This window comes from Amphibalanus amphitrite, unplaced genomic scaffold (assembly GCF_019059575.1).
Source record: "Amphibalanus amphitrite isolate SeventyFive unplaced genomic scaffold, NRLGWU_Aamphi_draft 000026F_arrow, whole genome shotgun sequence".
NCBI classification, from domain to species: Eukaryota; Metazoa; Arthropoda; class Thecostraca; order Balanomorpha; family Balanidae; genus Amphibalanus; species Amphibalanus amphitrite.
Window position 1 is genome coordinate 531901 of NW_024881522.1, and position 23460 is coordinate 555360.

Below are 23460 nucleotides of genomic sequence, written 5' to 3' on the forward strand. Positions count from 1 at the left end.
TGACAACTCAAAGAAACCTCACTGGAAGCTAGATCACAGAATATACTGTGTAAAACACTACTACAAGACAAGCTCGTTTAAGAAAACTCAGGAGACTTTCTTACATGAGTTTGAATGTCAGAAAGCACCCTCCAAGAGAACTGGGTGGACCACTTTGAGAAGTTTGGAACCGTGGAAAGCCTCACGCAGCCAGTGAACGTCGTCCAAGCCACTCAGGAGGTACGAACAGGAAGCGCACAGCCGAACTGATCGAGAGTGTGAGAGAGTCAGTTCAGCAGAGTCCGAAACGCTCCTTGCGCAAACGAAGTCAGTCTCTCGGTATTTCCCGTGAAACGTGCAGGAGAGTACTTGTTAACGATATGAAGGCTTATCCATACAGGATACAGACAAAACAGACTCTCAATGTCTCAGACAAAGAGAAGAGAAAGGCTATGGCAGTGAAGATGTTGGAGAAAATGGAGGAAAGCCCAGAATTCCTGAAGTTCATCTGGACCTCCGATGAAGCTCACTTTAACCTTGAAGGAAAGGTGAATTCGAAGACAAACGTCTTTTGGGGGACCTCCAAGCCTCAAGAAGTAGCCACCACGCCTCTGCATTCCCCTAGGTGCACGGTATGGGCTGCAATCTCAGCAAGAGGAATCATCGGGCCAATGTTCTTCGAGGAATCTGGAGCGACAGTGACCGTCACCAAAGAACGGTATGTTGAAGTCCTCGAAGCCTTCAAGAGCGAGCTATATGCGCTCTATCCATCGCTTATGAACAGGTTCTGGTTCCAGCAAGATGGAGCAAGCTGTCACACCTCGAAGATGTCCCGAGATTGGCTGAAAAAGAACTTCGGACGTCGTGTGATCAGCCTGAAGACTGATTTTGAGTGGGCGCCCCATAGCCCAGACCTGAGTTCCCCAGACTTCTTCCTCTGGGGCTATCTCAAGGACCGGGTGTACTTAGAGAAGGACCATCACCGACCTCAAGGAAGCCATCAGGGAGGAGATGAGAGCCATTCCTCGGTCTGTGTGCAAGGCCGTCATGGACAACTTCGTGCTGCGCCTCAAGAAATGTAACGAGCTAAATGGAGGGCATCTCGAGCACATGCTCTAGATTGAACAAGGAGAGGTCGGTCGCTTTCGTGTTTTGACATGGTACTTAGAACACAATAAACCAGTTGTGTCCGAAGTTTCATTCAATTCAAACCATTACTTAAAAAATGACGCCTATCGGAAGTTGGGGCCTGCTTTTGCTGGGTCACCCTGTATTGTCGTTGCATTTTTCACTGTCCGAAATAGCAATGGGTTTTGCATAGCTATTGCACATTTCATTGCGAATTAACTCTCATAATTTGTTTTAAATCACCTCCTTTTTTGGCACCACACCCTGGAGTGAAGTTTCTTATTTAAAACCCTCGCGACAACGGCGGTCGCAGCGGCGCTATATTGCGCCCACCTAGAGAAATATGCCGGTAATCCAACGCGAGCCGTACCGATGTAAATTCACCAGCGCGGCATTTGCATAATGCTACCCAAAACAATATGCAATTTGAGTCGGCGCTCTATTGCAGGCGTCGCGTGGTGTATGAATATGGAGAGCGGAAGCGGTGGGTCGCCGTGTAGCCGCCCCCGGCCAGGAGGTGTGAGAATGGCCGCCGGGTCAGGGAGACAGCCTGGAGTCGGGCTAGCGGAAGGAAGGAGCGAGTTCATTGCGGTAACGGAGCCTATTCCAATTTGCTGACTTTAATTTTTGCTCACCTGCCTGCTGTGATTGCAATGAGTATCGGTGATTCAGACCAATTAAATGTGGATTCCTGAAGCGGGTGGCATATTGTGGCAATCATAAAATAGCGCATAATACAATCAACCTGAAGTTAATGGGAAACGAAGGCATTTGCTTTGTATCATATCATAGGTAAGTTAGCTGAAATATGCACACAAAAAAAAAACTAGCTTATGTACGTACCACAAGTGTTTTTTATCGTCTGGCCTGGTGCCACGCTGGACTGCTTACGGTGTCGGAAGTTGTTCGTTATTTGACACCACACTGCATTACATTTATCACGATTTTGAGTTACCCAACTATGAACATAGTCATTCGCGCAGAGCTCGCCTGGGGCTCATGAATTATTGAGTGATGATTATCATCATTTGTTCCCTAATGAATCCCGATGATTAAACCTTTATCAGACCAGACGAACTGTGAATAAATATTCCTCATCCAATGAATACAGCTCAATAAAAAGCGATAAATCCTTCATTTGAATTTATCCCTCCGCCAAATCCCATCCCGCAGTGGGCTGAAAAGCTGCCAGAATATTCGGGACGTCACAATGCACAGTATTGTGACGTCCCGAATATTTTCACGCTGTCTCCGTGTCTGATCCGGTTAAACCGGCAGCTCTACGGCGCTGCTCTGTTTTGACTCTGTGTATTGTTGGGCTCAGCAGCCAACCTCCGCGGCGCCGCCTGCATTGTCGGCCTCCCCTGCGGACCCACCGGAGCCGTCACAGTCATTGTCCTGCCGCTTTGGAGCCGCACATTGCCCCAGTTTCCCCATTGCCCGTGCCCCCCCCCCCCCCGCCCCCGGTCGCTCCCCGCTGTCCTCCGTCCCACCCCGCCGGTATCCCGGACAGGACGCAGTCAAGAGACACAATGCGGCAATTTCTGAGGTGCGGTTCGCCGGCAGATAGAGGACCGGGCCAGCCGGCAGCCCGTCATATGCTAACGACAAACGGACGAGCGGTGTATCGAGGAGCGATGGGTGCCTGTGGCCGGGGTTCCGGCTCAGGGACAGTTCAGGGGTCACCGAGTGAAGGCACGGAGGAAGTTGGACACGATGGCTAGAATGGAAAATTGATGCGTTTGGTGGGGGCGGTGTCCTCGAAAACAAATACATACACTACTAGTAGTGTATGTACTTTTTTTAGTAGGTGTGGAGTCCCATGCAGGCGTGGGGTGTGCGGTCGATTATGGTTGAAGAATACTTATTACTTGACTGCAGCCGTTTTGCATCAAGCATAAACTGGAAATGAAATAACGTAACTTCGCCGTCACTTCACCCCAAATGGTACTAAGTGTAAGGCCGTTTACAGTATTGCAGGTCGAATGTTTTTTCCTGATAAGATAAATCAATGCATGCCGTGCGTCGTCTTGATTACACATTTTATCATTTCACTGGTACTCGTAGCAACAAAAAAGTAAAATAACCCAAACAATTGCAAGATGGGCAATGTAGACTTCGACGCAATAAACGTGACCGATCTCGACTCATTCCTTAGTTGGATGACATTGGAACTGCGTTTATCTTCACTGAACCCTGTGCCCGGTTTATAAACTATCGGTCTCGGTAACATACGAACGGTGGGGCAGTGTCGATAGTAAACCGTAAATCGGACGACCGCGGCCAGCTCCGTATAAGTGAAAATTTACTTCTGATCATAAAGTGGAGAAGTTGCGCTTTAGATGTAAAACGTGATAACGCTAATCTGTTATTCAACGAGGCCTGCCGGCTGTCACGTCTTTGCTGTGCCGAGGAAATCAACTATAATTTGAGGAGAAGCTTGTGAATAGGATTAGATCTTCAATGCTAATTTTGCTAATAAAATTTCTGTACTGATGTATGTACCAAATAATGCAAGAATGGCAAATCCCATTTAATCCCTTTGATGGTGTTTTGTGAGTGCAGAAGAAAAAAAGATAACTTTAATTATATATTATAGATTATATAATTATAGAGCATCAGCTTTGGTTTAAATGGATTATGGAATTTCCATAGAACCCAACATTAATATTGTGTTTTTTTTAATTTTTAATATAGCTGGCCCTCAGGCCTCCGCTACGAGCACCCTGTCGAAAATTAGTTCGGAAACAGCACAAGGTATCATTCTCAAAACCGGTGAGTAATTTGAAGAGATTTTATAAAGTTCTCTCTGCTGAGAAACAAACATAGAAATGTTATTAGGAAACATAACGTGAATTTACATCGCAACGCGTAAGGCTGCGAACTCAGATTTTCCGAAATCCGAGTTTTGGGAAATTATGGATCTCTCGGGGCATAATAAGTAATAGTCAAAGCTATCAAAGGTACAAAAGTTATAGGTGGGCCCCCGGCAATGGTCACTACCTCCTACCTGAACTTAGGTATATCGAGGTTCAATAATTATCTTAGATTCACAAAAATGGCGTGCCTATAAGGATCGAGTGTACTTACTGCGTGTCTAATAAAGCAAAACTAATATGCAGCACATTTTTTGTGCGGCGCTACCCTAAGCTGCCGCGACATATCGACAGGCAAACCTTTTTATATCGAAACTATGCCGATCCCAGGCCGGCAGTCCAATGAGCTGGACCTAACATGAGCGGTTTACTGTTACTAACAGCGTTGTTGGCAGGCGCGGTCAGACACCAGTGTCAGCGAAAGACCGCCAACAGACCACAGACTGCCACGGTACCCCGCGCATTGCGTCAGATTTGATCAGCAGTGCCGGGGCGAGAATTCCCCTGCCGCCTTACGGCGTCCATAATTCGGTGGTTTAGGGTAGTCAGGTTTGTCAAAGTTATAGAGAAAAAGGATGTTGAAAAGAAACACACAAAAAAAAACATTGTTCGCTCGGTGTGCTGCTGGATAAAGAGAACAGCTTCATGCTATTCAATACAATGCTACGAATTGGGGACCGGTCGTCTTGCGCGGTCAGGTTTTCAGACTGGTGCCGACCACTGTCAAACTCCCCAATATAACCTTTAACACTAACTGTCCGTATTCTAACAAAACTAACACGTGAATCCTTATCCGACCAATGCCGTTTGACAGTGCCATAAATTATAAATTGTTCAATGTGTGATCCCAAATTATAATCAATAAACGGAACGGAACGGAACCAGGCCATGCAATTCTGACCAGGCTCGCTATGATGGATAACATCCAGAAAATATTTCCTTAGCACTTTGAGATGGAAAATGTCTCTTTCCACCCTGTTCGCTCCATCAAGACAATTGCCTCAACCTAGAAGAAACGATTTAATTCGCCAAAGAGGAGAGCTCCGACAGCACCGAGGCGGGACAAGCTTCGCGCAGACATTCTATCTGTTCGCTCTGAACACCTCCCGTCTGCACCAGCGCGTTCGCAACCAATGAATGCTCGTTTGTATTCCGTCTGCGGCGAACACGGGCGCGAAGAAAGAGATCCAATTAGAACTGGAACAGAGGAAACGACCGCTAATTCTGTGCGTGGCCTCAGCATCGCTTGTCGAGATGATGGCCTTATTCAAAGCATCCGACTTCAAAACCAAAGGCAGTGCGTTTGGGGCCAGCGTGCGAATGCAAATGTCAATCTCTGAGTGGATGTTTTTCGCAGTGTGCAGGCGCGTCCATTAGTAAAGTGAATTAGTCGGATTTGCATTTCACCGAGCCGAAACGGGCGGCAAGTTTATGTTTTTTTGCTCGCGGCGGCGCTGTCACTGTCAGCTGGGCGTTGTTCGTCTCCGGTGGAGCGTGAGCAGCGATGGCAGCTGCTAAAACTTCTACAGCAGCATCCGAAATTGGCTCTGACGTGTGTGGACGGCTGTCGGCAGACGTCGAGTAGACGCATTAATGCCCGCGAAGCCGAACAGAACCGCTGTTAGTGTCGAAAGACATCACTGGCTTTAGCAGGACAGGTTTTGGACAGGGTATTTGATGCTCGCCTCTAATAATTCGGAGGAAAAACTGTTATGATATCAGAATGACGTTTGCATTTGAATATACCTATGCTCCAAAGATCTACCCATTCTACACATAGTATTGAAAGCTGCATCAGCTTGAATGCTTAGCCATAGTGGAATCATCATTGCCCTGTCCTCTTTGTCTCTTTTCATAATTTTGTCAAAGGAACGAGCCAAGCTGACGCAATACAAACCTGTCACGTGTCCACATAGCATTCCACCCGCCTCTCTTGGTGGAGGGCTCGGCTGGGTTCATGTAAACAATAGCCCTCAGACACTGGAGATGATAGCTCGTGACAGTCATGGAATACCTTGTCATGTTCAACCGTCATGGCTTATGCTGCTTTTCTTATCGTTGGAAATAGACATTAAACAACAACACGTCCATTACGATTATAGTTTTTCGTGCAAAACGCAGTCATGTTTTGTGAAAAATGAAGTGCTTAAAATACCCATTTGACATTCGCTTATCCAACAATCGTAGGCAGTTTTTATTCGAGGTGCTTTCGCATTTAGCTTCACAAATTGGTGTTGCCTAGAAGAACAACGGCTATTACTGCAGAAACCTTCAGCTCTATGCCGGGCCCCCGCGGGGTCTGCTTTGACACTGACCAGACTCCAGCCAGATGACCAAACGTCAACAATTCCGTCACGTACGGGTCTGGTCGGACCAGGCTCTCCACGCCACAGTCGCGTACTTCCCTCAGTCCCCCGTACAGTGTATTTTCGTCTCCCCGCCCGCTGACAAGGACATCATCATGGCTTATCAGATTGTCGACAGTAACTACGGAAAGAACTGGGTGAAGCTACTTCACGTGACTCGTAACGGGCCGGAGCACACGATCCGCGAATGGGAGGTGTGTAGCGAACTGACGCTGGACTCCAAGGACGACTACATGAGCGGTGACAACTCAGCCATCATCGCCACCGACTCGCAGAAGAACACCATCTACCTGCTGGCCAAGAACCACGGCCTGACGACGCCGGAGGAGTTCGGCCTGCTCCTGTGCCGTCACTTCCTCGCCCAGTACTCACACGTCAACCGCGTCAATATCCTCATCAAGCAGCACCCCTGGAGCCGTATACAGGCGGCTGACGCTCCTCACGAGCACGCCTTTGTGACCGTCCGCGAGGCGGAGCGTGGCTGCCAGGTGCGCCAGCTCCGCGGCCAGCAGGCCACCGTCTGGGCTGAGCTCAACGGTCTCCAGGTGCTGAAGACCACGCAGTCATCGTTCGTCAACTTCGTCAACGACGAGTACCGCTCTCTGCCGGATGCCAAGGACCGCGTCTTCTCGACGGTGGTGTCGGCGCGCTGGAGGTACGTCTGCTCGCAGCGTCCCGTCGACTACGACGCCTGCTGGTCGGCGGTGCGCGAGGCGATCCTGGAGCTGTTCGCCGGGCCGGCGCGCGGCGGCATCTTCTCGCCGTCGGTGCAGAACACGCTGTACCTGACGCAGGTCAGGGTGCTGAACCGGCTGCCCGACGTGGCTGAAATCGAGATGGTGATGCCTAACAAGCACTACTTCTCAGTTGATCTGTCCAAATTTCCGCGCGTGGGCAGCGCGACCAACGACGAGGTATTTCTACCCGTGGACAAGCCCTCAGGTAACATCAGATGCGTGCTGGCCAGGGCCAACTCCAAACTCTGAGCGGAAGAGCCGATGTTTATGGCATTTATGAACTGTTTGCCGAGAAATTGGCGATGACAATGACGATGGCCTGATATTGGTGATAAAATGGGAAAAACAAATGCATAAGCTGTGTGTAATAGTGCAAGTGAAGCGGTGTGTAAGTTGGTGGCGTCAAGTGCAATTAAATGGGCTCTGGCGGGAGTGCAGGGATCGTGCAATATCAACTATTGTTTTTAGCTTCATGGGCTTGTGCCCGCTATACTATGACGCAATACAAAAGTCGCATAATCGTAGGTTATTTTGCGTCCAATGTGAAATACCCGGCGTATGTAGGGAGGTATACACAGTAGTTACCTACCACGATTTCACAGTTTGCTTATGTGTGGCTTAACTATCTCATTCTCTTTTGCAAAGAATCTGTTTGCTGTAAACACTGACATATCAAGATTTATGTCTCACGATATTGATATCTCACGTATTGGTGTCTCATAATATTGCGTGTCGTCGGGACAAAAGCAAAGATAATGCCATGTCAGTTCAGTTGTTTATTATTTTTATTGTTGGTGGTGGGTAGGTGCTATGAAAAAGTGAACGGTGACTACTGACTACTGAATAAATAAACAGAGAAGAAAACCTGTTGTTTGTCAGGTTATCAGGTACAGAATACATGCAGGCAGGTGAGCACATGGAGGAGACAGAAGAATGCCCTTAGGTGATTTTACGTCGGCTGAGAAAGTAGATCGACCGCTGCGGTATCTTTATTTTAAAACCATAAGTAAATCTGGACCATAAGTAGATTATGAGAAGTAACCAATGCTTCGTCCAGTACCCTTTACGATTAACCCTCGCCGGCACAGGGGGGGGGGGGGGGTTGATGCAACCCCCCCCCCCCCTAAGGTTTTTCGCGAATAACTCGCGTACAAAGCGGCCGATCGCGACGAAACTTTCAGTACCCTCGCATTGATCAATTTTACACCTACCCTGAAAATTGCATGACCCTGACCCCAATGACCTTTGACCTGTGACCTCTTTTCTGTGACCATGTTTGGCCGAAATCGCGGTTCGGCGCATGTCGGCTCGCATTAGCCGCGCGTTTGCAAGCTTTTCGTGGTTTCAAACGTTCAAACATGTGATTTGATGTTGCTCCCATGCATTAGGGTGGGTGTCAAGGTCACCTGAAGGTCAGGTCAGGTCATTGACCTTTGGTGACCTCGGGTGACCTCTGTTCACTTTTTCGAGTTTTACATGTTTCTAGGCTAGTTTTTGGAGCTGAATTCGAATTTAGCAACCATTTGAACATTTACGAAGTAGTTTTGGTGCCTTCGTAACATGTTACGAACCTGTCCGAGGCGGTTGACACGTATTACGAATACCCGTCACAACCCCTACCGGTTGACCTGACCTGACCTGACCCTACCTGGTCTAAATGCTTAAAGACATCATCTTTGATCAAAACTAATACGATATTCGTGATCAGCACCCCGGAAAACCACATAGCAGCCACACTTTACGACTTTCTAACAGGTCCCGATTTTCCCGGTTTTCGGGTCATTGACCTGACCTGGAAGGTCACCCGATGACCTAGGACCTTAAAATTGGGTATCATCGGCTTCCTCTCGTGACGGGCAACACGTTCGTTTTTTCCGCGAAGCTCTAGCTCAATCAGGGGCCAAACGCGAGGGGGGGTCGTACCAACCCCCCCCCCCCCTGTGCCGTCGAAGGACTCAAAATGGCCTGTGCCGGCGAGGGTTAAGGTCGTGCTAGATAAAAAAATCCCTATTGCGTCCGCCCAAAATTGGCCCGGACCCCTCACCGGTCACCTCATCCCGTCGGTACGCGAGTTATGCCTAACCCGCGCCCCGTTGAGGTCTGGCAGGTTCCACGTCCTGTTGGGGAGGGGGGGGGGGCAAAGGGCCCCCGTCGTATCTCCGGAACCAATAGCCGGATCGAAAAAATTCTAACGGCATTCGAAAGAGCTTATCGAGATGCACAAGATAAGATATCGATGACCTTAATAATTGACCTGTGACGTCACAGGGAGGTCAAGCAAGGTCATATCAGTCCAATTTACATTGACGAGAAATCGGTCATAAAAATGAAATATAAGTTTCCAAAATGAGCTTGGATATGATCTATATGATAGATCTGGCATGTGGATAGTCACCTGAGTGGATGATGACCTGTGACGTCACAACAGAGGGCAGCCTCGACCAATCAGAAAACACTTTCGTGAATCGTTGAGGTCTGGAAACATTCCCTCGTACATCCCATCCACAAAACCGGTGATCCTTCAGATCCATCAAATTTCCGGCCAATCTCTATCGTTCCTATTATATCCAAAATTGTAGAGAAAGCCGTACATCAACAGCTCTACAGTTACCTATCCAACAACCATCTCCTCTCCCCCACTCAGCACGGTTTTCGGCCTCGTCACTCGACTGAAACCGCGCTGATATCCATATCCGATCACATCCTATCCGCTACCGACCGTGGAGAGCTATCCCTTCTCTGCCTGCTGGATTTGAGCAAATGTTTTGATGTGATAGACCACGATAAATTATTGACTAAATTGCAGCTTCATGGTATTGATACAGCTTGGTTTTCGGCATATCTTCACGGCCACACCCAAAGTGTCAGCCTCACTGACGCTCTGGGTGGAAGAACTACTTCATCTCCGCTCCCCAACAGCATCGGTGTTTTCCAAGGCTCCGCCCTCGGCCCTCTTCTCTATTGCATTTTTGCCAACGACCTTAGCTTGTTCGCCGAGGATGCAGTCGTAGTTCAATATGCAGACGACACCCAAATTTTGGTCAGTGGAAAAAAGTCAGAAATTCATAACGTAGTATACCGGATGGAACAGACGCTAGCTTCTCTTGACCTCTGGTTCCGTGCCAACGGCTTAAAAGTCAATGCCGGGAAAACTCAGCTGATGCTGCTGGGTAGCGCTCAAAATTTGCGCAATGCCCCAAATGTTACGGTAAAATTTCGCGATCACGTTATCATTCCCGTCTCGGAAGCACAAAATCTTGGCCTGACGTTCGATCGCAACCTCACCTGGAACACTCACGTCTATGCCGTCACCCGGCGCTGTTTCGGCATTCTCAGTGGCCTATCACATCTCAGGGGGCGCCTGCCTCCGTCCGTCATCTCCGTGCTGGTCAACGCCTTGGTTCTCTCGCAGCTTCGATACTGTATCACTGTCTATGGCAACGGTTCGAAGAAGAACCTTGCACTCATTCAGAAGACTCTAAATTATGGGGCAAAAATCATTTTCGGACGCAAAAAGTATGATCACGTGTCGGACCTGCTTGAGAAGCTGCGTTGGCTCAGCGCGGAGAACCTTGTGGTGCATGGCACACTGTGCATGGTGCACAAACTGCTGCGCTTCGGTGCATGGGCGTAGGAACCTCACGAAAAGTGGGGGGGCCAGCGAAACTTCAATGTCACTTTGTGGGAGCCCCAATACCCCTATGAAGAAATTCTTTGCAGTTTTGTGCTCATCTCACCTTGCTGAATCATTTCCTGCTCTTAGTTTTGTATTCAAATAAAAAATAAAGATTTTACTTTAAAAAATGGCTAAAAAGTGGGGGGGCCATGGCCCCCCCGGCCCCCCCTGTTCCTACGCCTATGCTTCGGTGAGCCCGAGGTATTAGCCGCCGGTTTGTCAACCGTGGCTGCCGCTAGGAGCTCACTAGGAGCGCAAGCTAGGGTGACCCGACAGGACCACTCACTATATGTGCTCCGATCTAGAACCGAAGCAGGCAAGAGGCGCTTCATCAGCCGTGGTCCGGTTCTTTACAACCGCCTGTCACCCGATTTGCTCGGGCTCCCGGTGCCTGTTTTTAAGCACCGCCTCAGGCGGCTGCTGACGGATCCAACCTGACTGAGTTGAGGTGTGTATGTGTGCTGGTATTGTCTGTATCTATGTTTCTTGTATTATCTTGACTATGATGTATGCGAGTGTGATTGTGATGCTTGTCTCTCTTTATCTTGACTTTGAAACCACCGTTTTAATTAATTTTTGACGAGAGGATGTAATAGCCGCTTTTAGTGGATTTCCTTAATACACGTCTGAGTCTGAGTCTGAATCGTAAGGTAAGGCATGTTAAATTGGAAATATTCGAGTCTGTATGAAGACATGTCATATATATGCATCCACAGAAACCTCATCGACCATTTTTCTTGGACCTATGACGTCACAGGAAGGTCAAATAAGGTCGATTTGTAACGGCTTACAACGAAAAATAATTTTTGCCTAAAAGTGATTTTACTCACGTAAAGGATCATCAGCCAGGAAGAGGTTGATAAGTATCATAAATATTACTCATGACTGATTTCAAGCACAAATGCCGAAATTATTGCGACGTCATAAGAACAGTCGCTACTTTTCAGTCATTCAAATGGCTATATCTCTGGCAGTTTTAGAAATATTTTGTCAATTTTTTTAATGTGTAAGGCCCATAAGGGGTTCTCTGAATTATATTCCATTTTTTGGAAAATTTCCCCAAATTTCAAAAATATCCCAAGAAATCTAAATTTTGAGTTAGAAAATCGCTAGATCTAGGGATTTTTATATATTGGAAATTTCGAGATAATTATTTTGTTTGCCAGGCTTTTTATAGCTTAATTTCAATTTTTGAGTCGCTAAGTTGAAACTCTGATTTTCTGCGATTTTTCTCCGTTAACAATTTTTTTGACGAAAATCCCCGAACATGACCTCAGTTTGACCTCTATAGCTCGTGACCTGAGATTAACTGGGACTTCATTTTTCAGAAGTTGTGTAAAATTGATGTCCAGAGAGATGCTGAAAGTTAGTCAAGTCGAAATTCGCAGCCGATTCTGAGTTATCGGCGAAAGCCACAGGGGGGCCCTTTGCCCCCCGCCCGGCCCCCCAACGGGTAGCGCGTGAAGCCTTAGTTTATGCCTACAATTCCAATATCGAATCGATAACAATCATTCAACGATCATTTCGCTCTTCTAACGAGCCGGACGTGCTTACCTAAACTCAAGGCCCGCCGGCCGCCGCGTATTTGGAATTTCCGACCTCGACGAGCGTCTGTGGTAGAAAACCACCACTTTGGTAGGGGAAACTACTGCTGTCTGCTGCAATTTGCACTGCATGTCAAGCTATTGTAGCGACATCTATGCATATACATTTCCGACCTCGACGAAAATCTCGAAGCGCCGCCCCGCGCCGCCCATTCATACTGGAGACCAAAAGAGATTATGAGTTTAGAGTTGTGACAAATACCTAAAGCAACCACCAGTCACCACGTATGATATCATACGTGTTGGATCACAATGTTGGAACTCTACTTTTATCAATATTGTGAAATCAACATCGTGACAATGTTGTAGGTATCAATGTTGAATCACAATGTTGAAATTTTACCTCTGTCGATATTGTGAACTCAACATTGGGACAATGTCGTATCGATGTTGAACTACAATGTTGAACTTCAACTAAGATTCGACAAAGCACAACCTAATATCAACGTGATATCAACGTTGAATCAATGTTGAATTCGTGTTGAAGCACCAATATTGACAATCAACCTGATTTCAACATATCTCGATGTTGTATCAATGTTGTGTGCTACTAGGGATGTATACATTAACAGTTAACTATCAGATTGACGGCATGTGTCAACAATTACACCCTGATAGAAGACCGGAGGCTCTGTATACCCGTGTAAAAATGAATGCTTCAGACGCGTACCGCGTAGGAATTCAGCCCAGTATCGTTGAACAGATAGTGCATCGGCCTGAAAAAGTACGGTAACGATATCTAATTTTGGGTTTTTAGTCGGCCGATCCGTCCCCCCTGTCGAAACTCTGTGGCGACGCCCCTGGCACGTAGGACAAAAGTACGTATCGCAAATGTTTGTACATATTACATACAGTATAAAGTACGCATGGACAAAACTACGTCAAGGACAAAAGTACGCACGGCAAAAGTACGTACAGTATAAAGCACGAATGGATAAAAGTACGTCAAGGACAAAAGTACGTATCGAAGAAGTACGTATAGGTGCATTTATAAGTACGCATGGACAAATGTACGTCAAGGACAAAAGCACATATCGTAAAAGTGCGTACAGCATAAAGTACGTATGGACAAGAGTACGTCAAGGGCAAAAGTACGTATCGCAAAAGTACGTCGAGTATAAAGTACGTATGGAATAAGTACGTCAAGGACGGAAGTAGGCGTAGGTATCGCAGAGGTAGGTACGTACGTACAGTACAAAGTACGTATACCTAGACAAAAGTACCTACGTCAAGGAAGAAAATACGCATCGAAAAGTACGTAAATTATAAAGTACGTATATCGCTAAGCATAGATGTCGCAATCGGTCGCAACTACAGCGAGACATGCAGTGCAAACGGTAGCAGACAGCAGTAGTTTCCCCTACCAAAGTGGTGGTTTTCTACCACAGACGCTCGTCGAGGTCGGAAATTCCAAATACGCCCGGCCGCCACTGACAAGTCACTGAGGTTTTCTAAAAAGGGTAAAGGTAAAGCAAATATTTCCTTCATATGGAAACTTTGATTCCTCTATTCCTTCATATGGCAGTAGAACGTCATCAGAAAGTTTTGCTTCAATGATGGCGCGGTGAATACATTACAACGACCAGCTGGAATTGTGTAATCCGTGTGTAATTCTTTCGTTCAAGGGATAGGAATCTTACACTTCTCTGAACTGAGTCATTACATTTACCATTTCAGCAAGCATCATATTTTATCCAGCATGAGGTAAGGTTCAAGCCTGTGCATCTTATTTTCTTCTCTGGTATTCTCATCACAAACCATACGCTTCCAATGGCCTTCAACTCGATGCATTTCATGCTGACAACTTTCCGAGACACCATATGGTCAATTATTTTGACATTCAACCTGTGCCAATATGGCAATATTTTCATCAAAATATTTTCAAAAGCATTTCATTGGTTGATGATAATGAAAGGAGTGGTATTGGAGCATACTGCTCAGGTCAGTAGGTGGAACTATGGTCATGAGTACCCAAATATAGGAACGATCCCATTTTTGGGAACGGAGTTCCCAAATATGGGAACGGGCGTTCCCATTTATGAGAACGGAAGGTAATTTTTCGGCCGTTCGCCCACTAAAACTCATTAGTGCATCACGTCTCAAAAAAGTGCACGCTTATTTAAGTATCTACTAAGTCTCTATAAAATTATCTTTAATCTGACCGTTGAACAAGGAAATTGACCGTCGAATGATATTTTTAATGATTTTTTGAAATGACGGAATGGTGAAAACATGGGTCATACTACATTTAACATGCAATTTTAAGGAAAATGAAGCGTTTTTTACATTTTGAGGTCAAGTATAATAATTTTCGCCTGGTTATGAAGTTTCATACTAGCGACACCAGATGCTGACATATGCAAGCGAACACGCGGACAGTCCCGAGGTAATATTGTTGACATTTGGTGTCGAGGCGGACGACCGCGTAGAACGTGCGTGATTTTACCGAACTACTGTTGTAAACTCAGTTTAAGTGGTCGAAAATTATTCAGCTGTATTTTATCAGCCCTGAAAGACATATTTTATTTGGATGCTAGCTGCTTAGCGTTGTTTTATAAGGGGCGTCATGAGCGTGGTTTTTGTCTTCCGTGTTTCTAAGCATGATCGTTTTGGGCCTTGGGGGAATTTCTCTTATATAGGTCGCTCTGTGTGGCTTATTTATAATTTTTATGCTGATTTCGATCATTCTTCGTGCCCATCCTACCAGGCCTTTTGCCACTTACACTCATTAAGAAAGGAAAAAACTAGATTTTCATTGGGACTAGGTGTTTTGAGGGTGTAACATATTCAGCGTTCCCATTTTTGGATACTTCCTTGTGCTCGTCAACTATCGGTGATAAACAGACAGGTGCTTGACATGTCTCCACCCTCGGCGCGGACGGTGGATATAGGTATGGAAGACCTTGTTGAACATTGCTGAGCGTTGTGAATTACGTAATCCTGCAGAGGGGGGCGTGCCCGCTGCGAGATCGACGGGAATAAAAGCGCAGAAGACCGGGCGAAACATGCGACGGTCTTGCCGGAAAGGTCATCTGATGATTGTTGCGTTAACAATAATTTGCGGCGTTGGACGTGATGCTTGTTAAATGAAAAGAGCCCCTGAAAGGCGTCGGTGAAATCGTTCCCAATTTTGGGTACGCCGTTCCCATAATAAGGAACGCTTGCAGCGCCAGTGTACGAGAGCGTTCCCAAATTTGGGCTCGCGGCCCGGATGATGGACTGCTTTAGAAATAGGGGAACGATTTGAAACTACGATGGGCCTTACAATATCAAACTCTTTCCCAACAATATTGAGACAAATATCAAGCGGTTCACGATCGTTTTATATTTTTTGGACGTCATTTAACGGTTCTTTTTCTTGTTTTAAATAATGCCTACATGGCGTTCCCATATTTGGGTTTATCGTTCCCAAACATGGGAACGAAAATGCGTTCCCGAAAATGGGTACGCTTGACCATAGTTCCGCCTACTGAGGTACTTTTCCAAAGCATGTGCAATGCAACTCTTTCAGTCGGGATTTCAATTTCAATTTACACAGTTCAAGTTTTACGTGACTGATATTCTAGTTTTATAATGTGCTGTGGCCCCTGCTCAAATAAATAGTTGCATTTTTATCAGGCTTTACAATTAAAGGAACTATCCCACCTTCTAAAATGTTGTTAAAACCAGTTAAATTGTGCCCGACTTTATAGATTGGATGACCAGGAACACGGTTCTGGCATTTATTTTTTATTAAACATCTTAGGCTTCCCATATTCCAAACACAAACTTTCAAATATGTGACGTCACAGCCCAAAATTACCTCCTTCCCCAGGCCACATTACTGTCATAAAGCTGATTCTTTTTACTCTGTAGGCACCACAACAAAGTTCAGACCAAGTTTTAAGCGATTTTTCAACGAACAAACCCATTTAAATCAGAATGACTAAACGAGGTGACGTCACACTAACGGTCGCTCCATGTCGAAGATAGGGCCTTGCGCAAGGCCCATTTTCAAATGAAGGGAACAAATTTCTTCAACACCAAGAGGCCGCGGGGTTGCAACCTAGATAGATAGTGGTTTCTGAACCTCGCCGCAAACTTGGCTATCTCAACTCAAACCCCATGTTAAAGGTGGGATAGTCCCTTTAATGAAAAGAGGATAGCTTTACAGTGTCATTAGTCACTACAGTTAATGAATAGTAGGTACCTTCCTACCTATAGGTAGTTACCTACTTTCCATCTGCCATCACCAGGTGCTAAAAATGATTGTTTTTTGTTCTTTTTGCATTGTTCAGCCAGCTGACCCAGACTGTAAAACATGGCAATCACAACAAGGTGTTGTTGATGCAGAGGCACTAAGGCAGTGTGTGGTCATGGTGGCACTGTATTTCCATTTTTGTGATTTTGTTTTATTTTTTTAAGCCATGATACAGGTTTTGCACATTTTCTGGAGTGACTAGGCACCAACTTTTTATCATAATGCACTGTTGTACGAGCACAAAGATATGTTTTGTTCTGGTGCTGGCTGGTGCGATTTCCCGTCCCATTGGTGTGGACTGGTGCATGTTTGTCACTCAGCTGATGCAGCTGGTTGACTCTGCTGCCATGCTGTACAGTCTGACAGCTGCTGGCTGGTGGAAAAACAGCTGACTACTGGAAAAGTGTTCATTGTATGTTGTGTTTGAATGCTGAAATGCTAGGTAGGTACTTGATGCTAAAATATTTGTCTTTTTTCCTTTTACAGCTCCAAGGTATCATTCAAGATCACTCTCACCTCCGACCCTAAGCTGCCCTTTAAAGTGTGAGTATGCTGGGAACTCAAAGTGCAAATGGGGTTACTGACTCTTTCCTTGCAAGTTCACTTGTAAGCAATTGCTTGATACCAGGTGAGAATACCTAATCCAGTCCTGCACTGATCAGTAAATGTATGTTTACATGGTGCTTGTGCAATGTACATTTATTTTCCACATTGAAGTTGTTTTCATCTGCTATATGATTTCAAGGCAGCTGCCACAAGTCACAGCCACATCTTCCTCACCATAAATGGGTTTTGCGCCTCCCTGCCTGTCCCACTGTCATTTTTCGCTGTTCCTTCTGGCCCGTCCTGCTCGTGCAGTCGGTATCCGTTCCACAGCTGCGTCTCGCTGACCTCTAAGCACTCCTGCAGACTGAGTGTGCCTGTCCGACTGTCAGTCTGAGTGAACTCGTCCAACTGTTCGGCCTCTCTAACCTCTCTGATCGCTCCTGCAGACTGAGTGTGCCCGAGAACACGCCGTTCACTGCCGTGCTGAAGTTCGCCGCCGAGGAGTTCAAGGTGCCGCCGGCCACGTCGGCTATCATCACAGACGACGGAGTCGGCCTCAACCCGCAGCAGACGGCAGGTCAGTGGTAAAACCTGCATCAGACGGCAGGTCAGTGATGGATAACCTGCATCAGACGGCAGGTCAGTGGTAAAACCCGCAGCAGACGGCAGGTCAGTGGTAACACCTGTAGTATACGGCAGGTCAGTGGTAAAACCCTCAGCAGACGGCAGGTCAGTGGTAAAACCCTCAGCAGACGGCAGGTCAGTGGTAGCACCTGTAGTATACGGCAGGTCAGTGGTGGATAACCCGCAGCAGACGGCAGGCCAGGTTTAACATGCAGTAGATGGCAGGTCAGTGACGAAAACCCGCAGCAGACGGCAGGTCAACGGTAACCTTCAGCAGAGGACAGGTCAGGTGGTCAGTCACCGGCAGCAGACGGCAGGTCAGTGGTGAAACCTGCATAAGACGGCAGACCAGTATTAATATGCAGTAGATGGCAGGTCAGTGACGAAAACCCGCAGCAGGCCAGTGTTGGATAACCCGCAACATACGGTAGGTCATTGCTAACACCTAGCTAGTGACAGGTCAGTGACGAAGATCCCATAAGCCCTTGTTACACTGCCGAATTTCGGTACACGAATGTGCACGAATATGCAAGTCATCCTATGTCGCGAACCGATTCGAGATCTTTTTTCCACGGTCTTGGCATTTCGCAGACCAGTCGGTGTCCACCGCGCGATTTTTACGGTTCGTCACGACCGCCACGAAAATTTCATGAAAAATGAAAATTTCGTGGCCGTTCGCCGAATTTATAATAAACGAACATGATCGCCAAACAGTCGCCGAGTCGCCGCCGACATGTCGCTGCGTGCGTCGACTTGTTGCCAAGGTATCGCCGACTATTCGCAACAGATTCGCCATTCATTCGCGATGTTCGCCGAATCATGGATCAGCTTCGACCCGCGCACGCACGATTAGGGGGGCCCCCACCCGTTTTCTGCAAATCGGGCTCTGTCGGCGAACTGTTCGCCTCTGTTGGTAAACTGTTCGCCGATTTCCTACACGACGTGATTCGGCGACAGGGTCGTGGCCAAAATTCGGCAGTGTAAGGCCGTGTTACACTGCCGAATTTTGGCCACGACCCTGTCGCCGAATCACGTCGTGTAGGAAATCGGCGAACAGTTCACCGACAGAGACGAACAGTTCGCCGACAGAGCCCGATTTGCAGACAACGGGTGGGGGGGCCCCCTAATCGTGCGCGGGTTGAAGCTGATCCATGATTCGGCGAACATCGCGAATGAATGGCGAATCTGTGGCGAATAGTCGGCGATACCTTGGCAACAAGTCGGCGCACGCAGCGACATGTCGGCGGCGACTCGGCGACTGTTTGGCGACCATGTTCGTTTATTATAAGTTCGGCGAACGGCCACGAAATTTTCATTTTTCATGAAATATTCGTGGCGGTCGTGACGAACCCTAAAAGTCGCGCAGTGGACACCGACTGGTCTGCGAAATGCCAAGAACGTGGAAGAAAGATCCCGAATCGGTCCGCGACATAGGATGACTTGCATATTCGTGCACATTCGTGTACCAAAATTCGGCAGTGTAACAAGGGCTTAACACGGCCTAGCAGACGGCAGATCAGTAACGAATAACTAGCGGCAGGAGGCAGGTCAGCTGTGGGTGGCGATCGGATGTTGCTCGTGCTTGCCAGCAGGCGAGAAATACTCTACCTTTGGTTCGATGTCATTGGAACACTTGCAGTCATAGGTATTGTAAGTCAGATTATCTGAGCTCGAGCGGCGATCTGTATGCTGCATGCTTCTCAGTGCGTGCTGAAGTAAGGCTGCCGCCCCCGCAGGTACCGTGTTCCTGAAGCACGGCTCCGAGCTGCGACTGATTCCCCGGGACCGGGTCGGCTGCTAAGATGGGTCGCTGACCTTTGACCTGTGACCTGGCCGTGACCTGGGCCCGGCCGCCGGCACCAGCCGCCAACATCAGCCTTCCACACACCGAGCTGTACCAAGCACAGTTCGACGGGGGAGCGGTGAGCTCGCGGGCCCAGAGACCGTATGTGACGCATCGAGCTGACTAAGACGGGCTTCAGAGACCAGAACGAATGACAAACGCCCAACAGTGAATGGTGATGGTGGAATAGACTCGCTTTGCCGAACGGGGGGGGGGGGGGGCGTGGCGAGCGTAAACTTGGCCTGTGTGTCGTCAGGTGATCCACTTTTTCCGCCGCGGGGTGGGTTTCGGTCATTCCCTTGTAGTGTTCATTCTAGTATCGGTTGCTGTTGAATTTACAGACATTTATAAGAAATAATTTATATATTAAGTGTCTCATCTGGTTTGTTCTTCGATCTGTCTCGCCTTTCTGATTTCTTATGGTTCTAAATTTTACAAATATATGACTATTTTATTATTTTCTTTTGTCGTTCTGACTCTCTGAAGCGAGTTTGTCGAACGAGCTTTTGCTCTTCATCATGAAAACTGCGAAAGGACGATGGACTTTGTTTAATCCAGCGCGGAGTGAGACATACGAGAGGCGTACTTCAGAAGAGCATGCTGTGGCAGTTGTGCCGTCACGACCACCGCCGCCACTGACACTATACATCCACCGCTTCTACCACTGCCACCACCACCGCTACCACTATCACCACCGCCGCCACCACCGCCCCCGCCACCGCCGCCGCCGCCGCCGTCGCCGCCACCGCTACCACTCACCACCGCCACTGCCACCGCCACAACCACCACCACCGCTACCAGCACCACCACCGCTACCAGCACCACCGCCGCCGCCGCCGCCACCACCGCCGCCGCCGCCACCGCCGCCGCCGCCGCCGCCCCGCCGCCCCGCTGACCGCCTCACAATGGCGGCGAGCGACCGCACCGTGTGATTTATGGTAATGGTCGGGTCGACGGTGGCATGCGTCCCCCGACGCCGCCGCGACGCCAGATTAAAACACTGTCGGGTCGTCCCCGGCCGTCTGACCTGCCTGCGAACGTCGTCTGATCCGTGACAGCCCGGTATCCGTCCCGTCCCGCCCGCCCGTCCGTCCGTCCGTCCGTCCGTCCAGCCGTATGGTAAGGTGTCCCGCAGCAAGGACACGATAGTTTTTGTCCCAGGCCCGACAAGTTTTGGGATATGACCTGTGTGCTGTCCTATTCAAGGTTTTCTGTAGAACACGGACTACGGAGCCTGTTGTAAGTAGGCTGGGGACTTGCTAGCTTTGCAATACGGTGCTGGTGTTCTCATTCCATTTGTACCAATTGTAGTCTGTTGCTGTCATTCTCCTCCCCCTTGTGTGTAATTAACGCCAGCAGTGCGTGGTTATGGTTTAATTGTGTCTGCTCGTTCGTGCGGAATTCTACGCGAGATGAGGGACCCTCCAGACGTGGGGAGAGGCAGAAACAAAATTGGTTGCAGCGGGTGACACGTTGATCGTCTAAGTCTGTGGAAGCTGCAATGTTCTACGAACTAGACCGAAAACTTGCATGAATTTCTGATTTTGGTGCATGTCTTACGTAGCTCTAGCTGCTACACCAGTTTTACATCCGACGTTATGAGGGAACTTTGCCTCTACATGCAATATTGTCGATGCATTTCCTGTGGCGCATTATTTCAATCACTGAGCTGAAGCTTATCCTATTAAATGCCTATCTATTGCTGAGAGTGTTCTTTATATGACTTTTGTCTTCAGTCTATCTACATCCGTCATATTTGATATTTTTTATCAGAAGTGCAATTGTCACGTGCACCAAGGGCCATGTCCGGAGCGACACATATCGGCCAGTTCTTCTCACCGTCAGTGCTAATTAACTCTCCGAGACCGAGCTGCCTAGTCGCCCGTATAGGTACGATAACCGGCCCATGGAACCAGTTGCGCGTGCAATCAGAGGCGGATCCAGCTCAGAGTTTTTTTTTGGGGGGGGGGGGGGCAAACCATAACAATTTATCGATTCTTTCCATGCCTCGTTCATAGGCGTAATGTTAAAATTATGCCGTTGGGGGGGGGGGCAAATGCCCATTTTGCCCCCCCCCCCCTGGATCCGCCACTGCGTGCAATACCGCCGCGACCATCATCAAAATGCAAATCCACGCCGCTCAATCGGCTAATGGAACGCCGCGCTCTGGCCTGACCACCACCGCTCGTCCAGGACCGTGGAATCGCCTCCGAGACGCTGGGAGAGCAGCTCTTCATCACGTGGAAGCCGGTCAGATCAGACCCGGGTCGCAGCAGCTCTCTGCAATTGTCATTGGATGTAATCGGCGGTCCGCCCGAGGGGCTGGTCGGAGTTCATGAAGGTGTTCCCCGGGGCCGATGGATGAGTGGATGGCTGCTTCTGGGTAGTTGTTGTCCTGCGGGGTAAATCAGTGGATATTAACAGCTCTATCAAGAGTAATTGTTTTTCCTCATCATGAGTAGAATCAAAAGGTCTAAAAATGATGTGATCTCTTATTATAATAAGGTGTAGGAGCACATGTAGCTTATTTAGCGACATTCTGACGTTGCGATGCTGAAAAGGGTCCTGTTCGTTTCTAATTTTCATCACTCACGCCCTGGTGCTCTGAGCACAACGCGCTCACGTGTCCGCAAATTATTTGCCGACGCACCACTCGAAACCCGATGCCGATGCCGATATTCGCGTATGGATTTTCTGCATCTCCTCATCGCGAGCACCGCCGACAAACAAGTGGGATAGGGTTACGGGCGCGTTTGATGTGGTGTAATGAAATGCTGCGGTCTATCAGGCCCAATGAGAGTCGATACTCGGTGGCGTCCCCGCCAATGCATCGCCATCGCGAGAAGTGCGGCCGGTGCGTGGAAACTGTCAGGAGGGTGGCGACGACCCCACATCATCTCTGCTGTAGGAGGGACGGCCTTTTGAGCTAAAAGGCAGGTAGAGGAAACGCTCAGATTAGCTTCGAACAAGCATGAGAAAGAACTGAACGACAGCGTTTGAATTTCATCACAAGCTCGATTATTTCATGGAACTCTCGACTCCAAGCCCCATCTCACAATCTGTGTCGATGCCGTATCCGAAACAGCCATGCTGTCTGCCTCAAACGAGGCATGACAGATACTGATGTACTGCTAATTCTTCTCGATTTTACGACAATGGTGGGATGAGTTACGACCACTCTGCTTCCTGTTCCAAATTGTCGCCGTGTCCTGCGATATACGGCCTTGGTCCTGCGGTGAATGAAATGAACGGTATGGACCTCACAGGGCGATCGCGGATCGGGATGTCAGAGACACCTATTTGGGAGACACCGCACCAGCTCTGGCGATGAATTGACGAACCGAATCGCTACATTATAGGCTAGCCCACTATAATACATTTTGTCTCATGCTAGGCCCCAAAGGTCCTTCGATTTTCGGAGCTTGATTCATGCATGGGTGAAACCTACGGTTACATTTTGTATCTCGAATACCTAGTTTCTCACGTGACTGGAAATCGGAAACATGCAATATGGGTAAAGGTTGAATGGGCACATGAGGAGTAAATGATGGACATAACTACACACCATTTTGTAAAGTGATATAGTGCGCAGTAAACACTGCTGGCGTCAGGGGCGGATCCAGGAATTTTCGGAAGGGGGGCGGCAAGTCGAAATAGGGGCGACCTGGCAATCCGGGGGCGCTCCATACAAAGGGGGCGCCAAACCGTCAAAATCGGGAGCTAAAAGCCCGCGCCGTGCTAGGGGGCGTTATCGCGCTCCCCCTCAGGTTTTTCGCAAATATCTGAAAAACGGCTGCGCGCAGCGCCGCCATTTTCAGCATACCTTATCATGCATCTTTTT

The 23460-nt window shown here is 48.1% G+C and overlaps 2 protein-coding genes across 2 annotated transcripts; both read left to right on the forward strand.

Moving 5' to 3' along the window:
* Nucleotides 1–6358: 6358 nt before the first annotated feature.
* Nucleotides 6359–7428, forward strand: LOC122363392 (uricase-like). The gene has a single exon (XM_043332612.1). It carries the CDS (start codon nucleotides 6445–6447, stop codon nucleotides 7333–7335), a length of 891 nt encoding a protein of 296 aa, XP_043188547.1. The 5' UTR covers nucleotides 6359–6444; the 3' UTR covers nucleotides 7336–7428.
* A 6511-nt stretch (nucleotides 7429–13939) lies between these two features.
* LOC122363398 (ubiquitin-fold modifier 1) lies at nucleotides 13940–20076 on the forward strand. The gene is made up of 4 exons (XM_043332624.1): nucleotides 13940–14070; nucleotides 17093–17149; nucleotides 17599–17729; nucleotides 19513–20076. The coding sequence occupies exons 1-4, from the start codon at nucleotides 14066–14068 to the stop codon at nucleotides 19575–19577; spliced, it is 258 nt and encodes an 85-aa protein (XP_043188559.1). The 5' UTR covers nucleotides 13940–14065; the 3' UTR covers nucleotides 19578–20076.
* Nucleotides 20077–23460: the final 3384 nt, after the last annotated feature.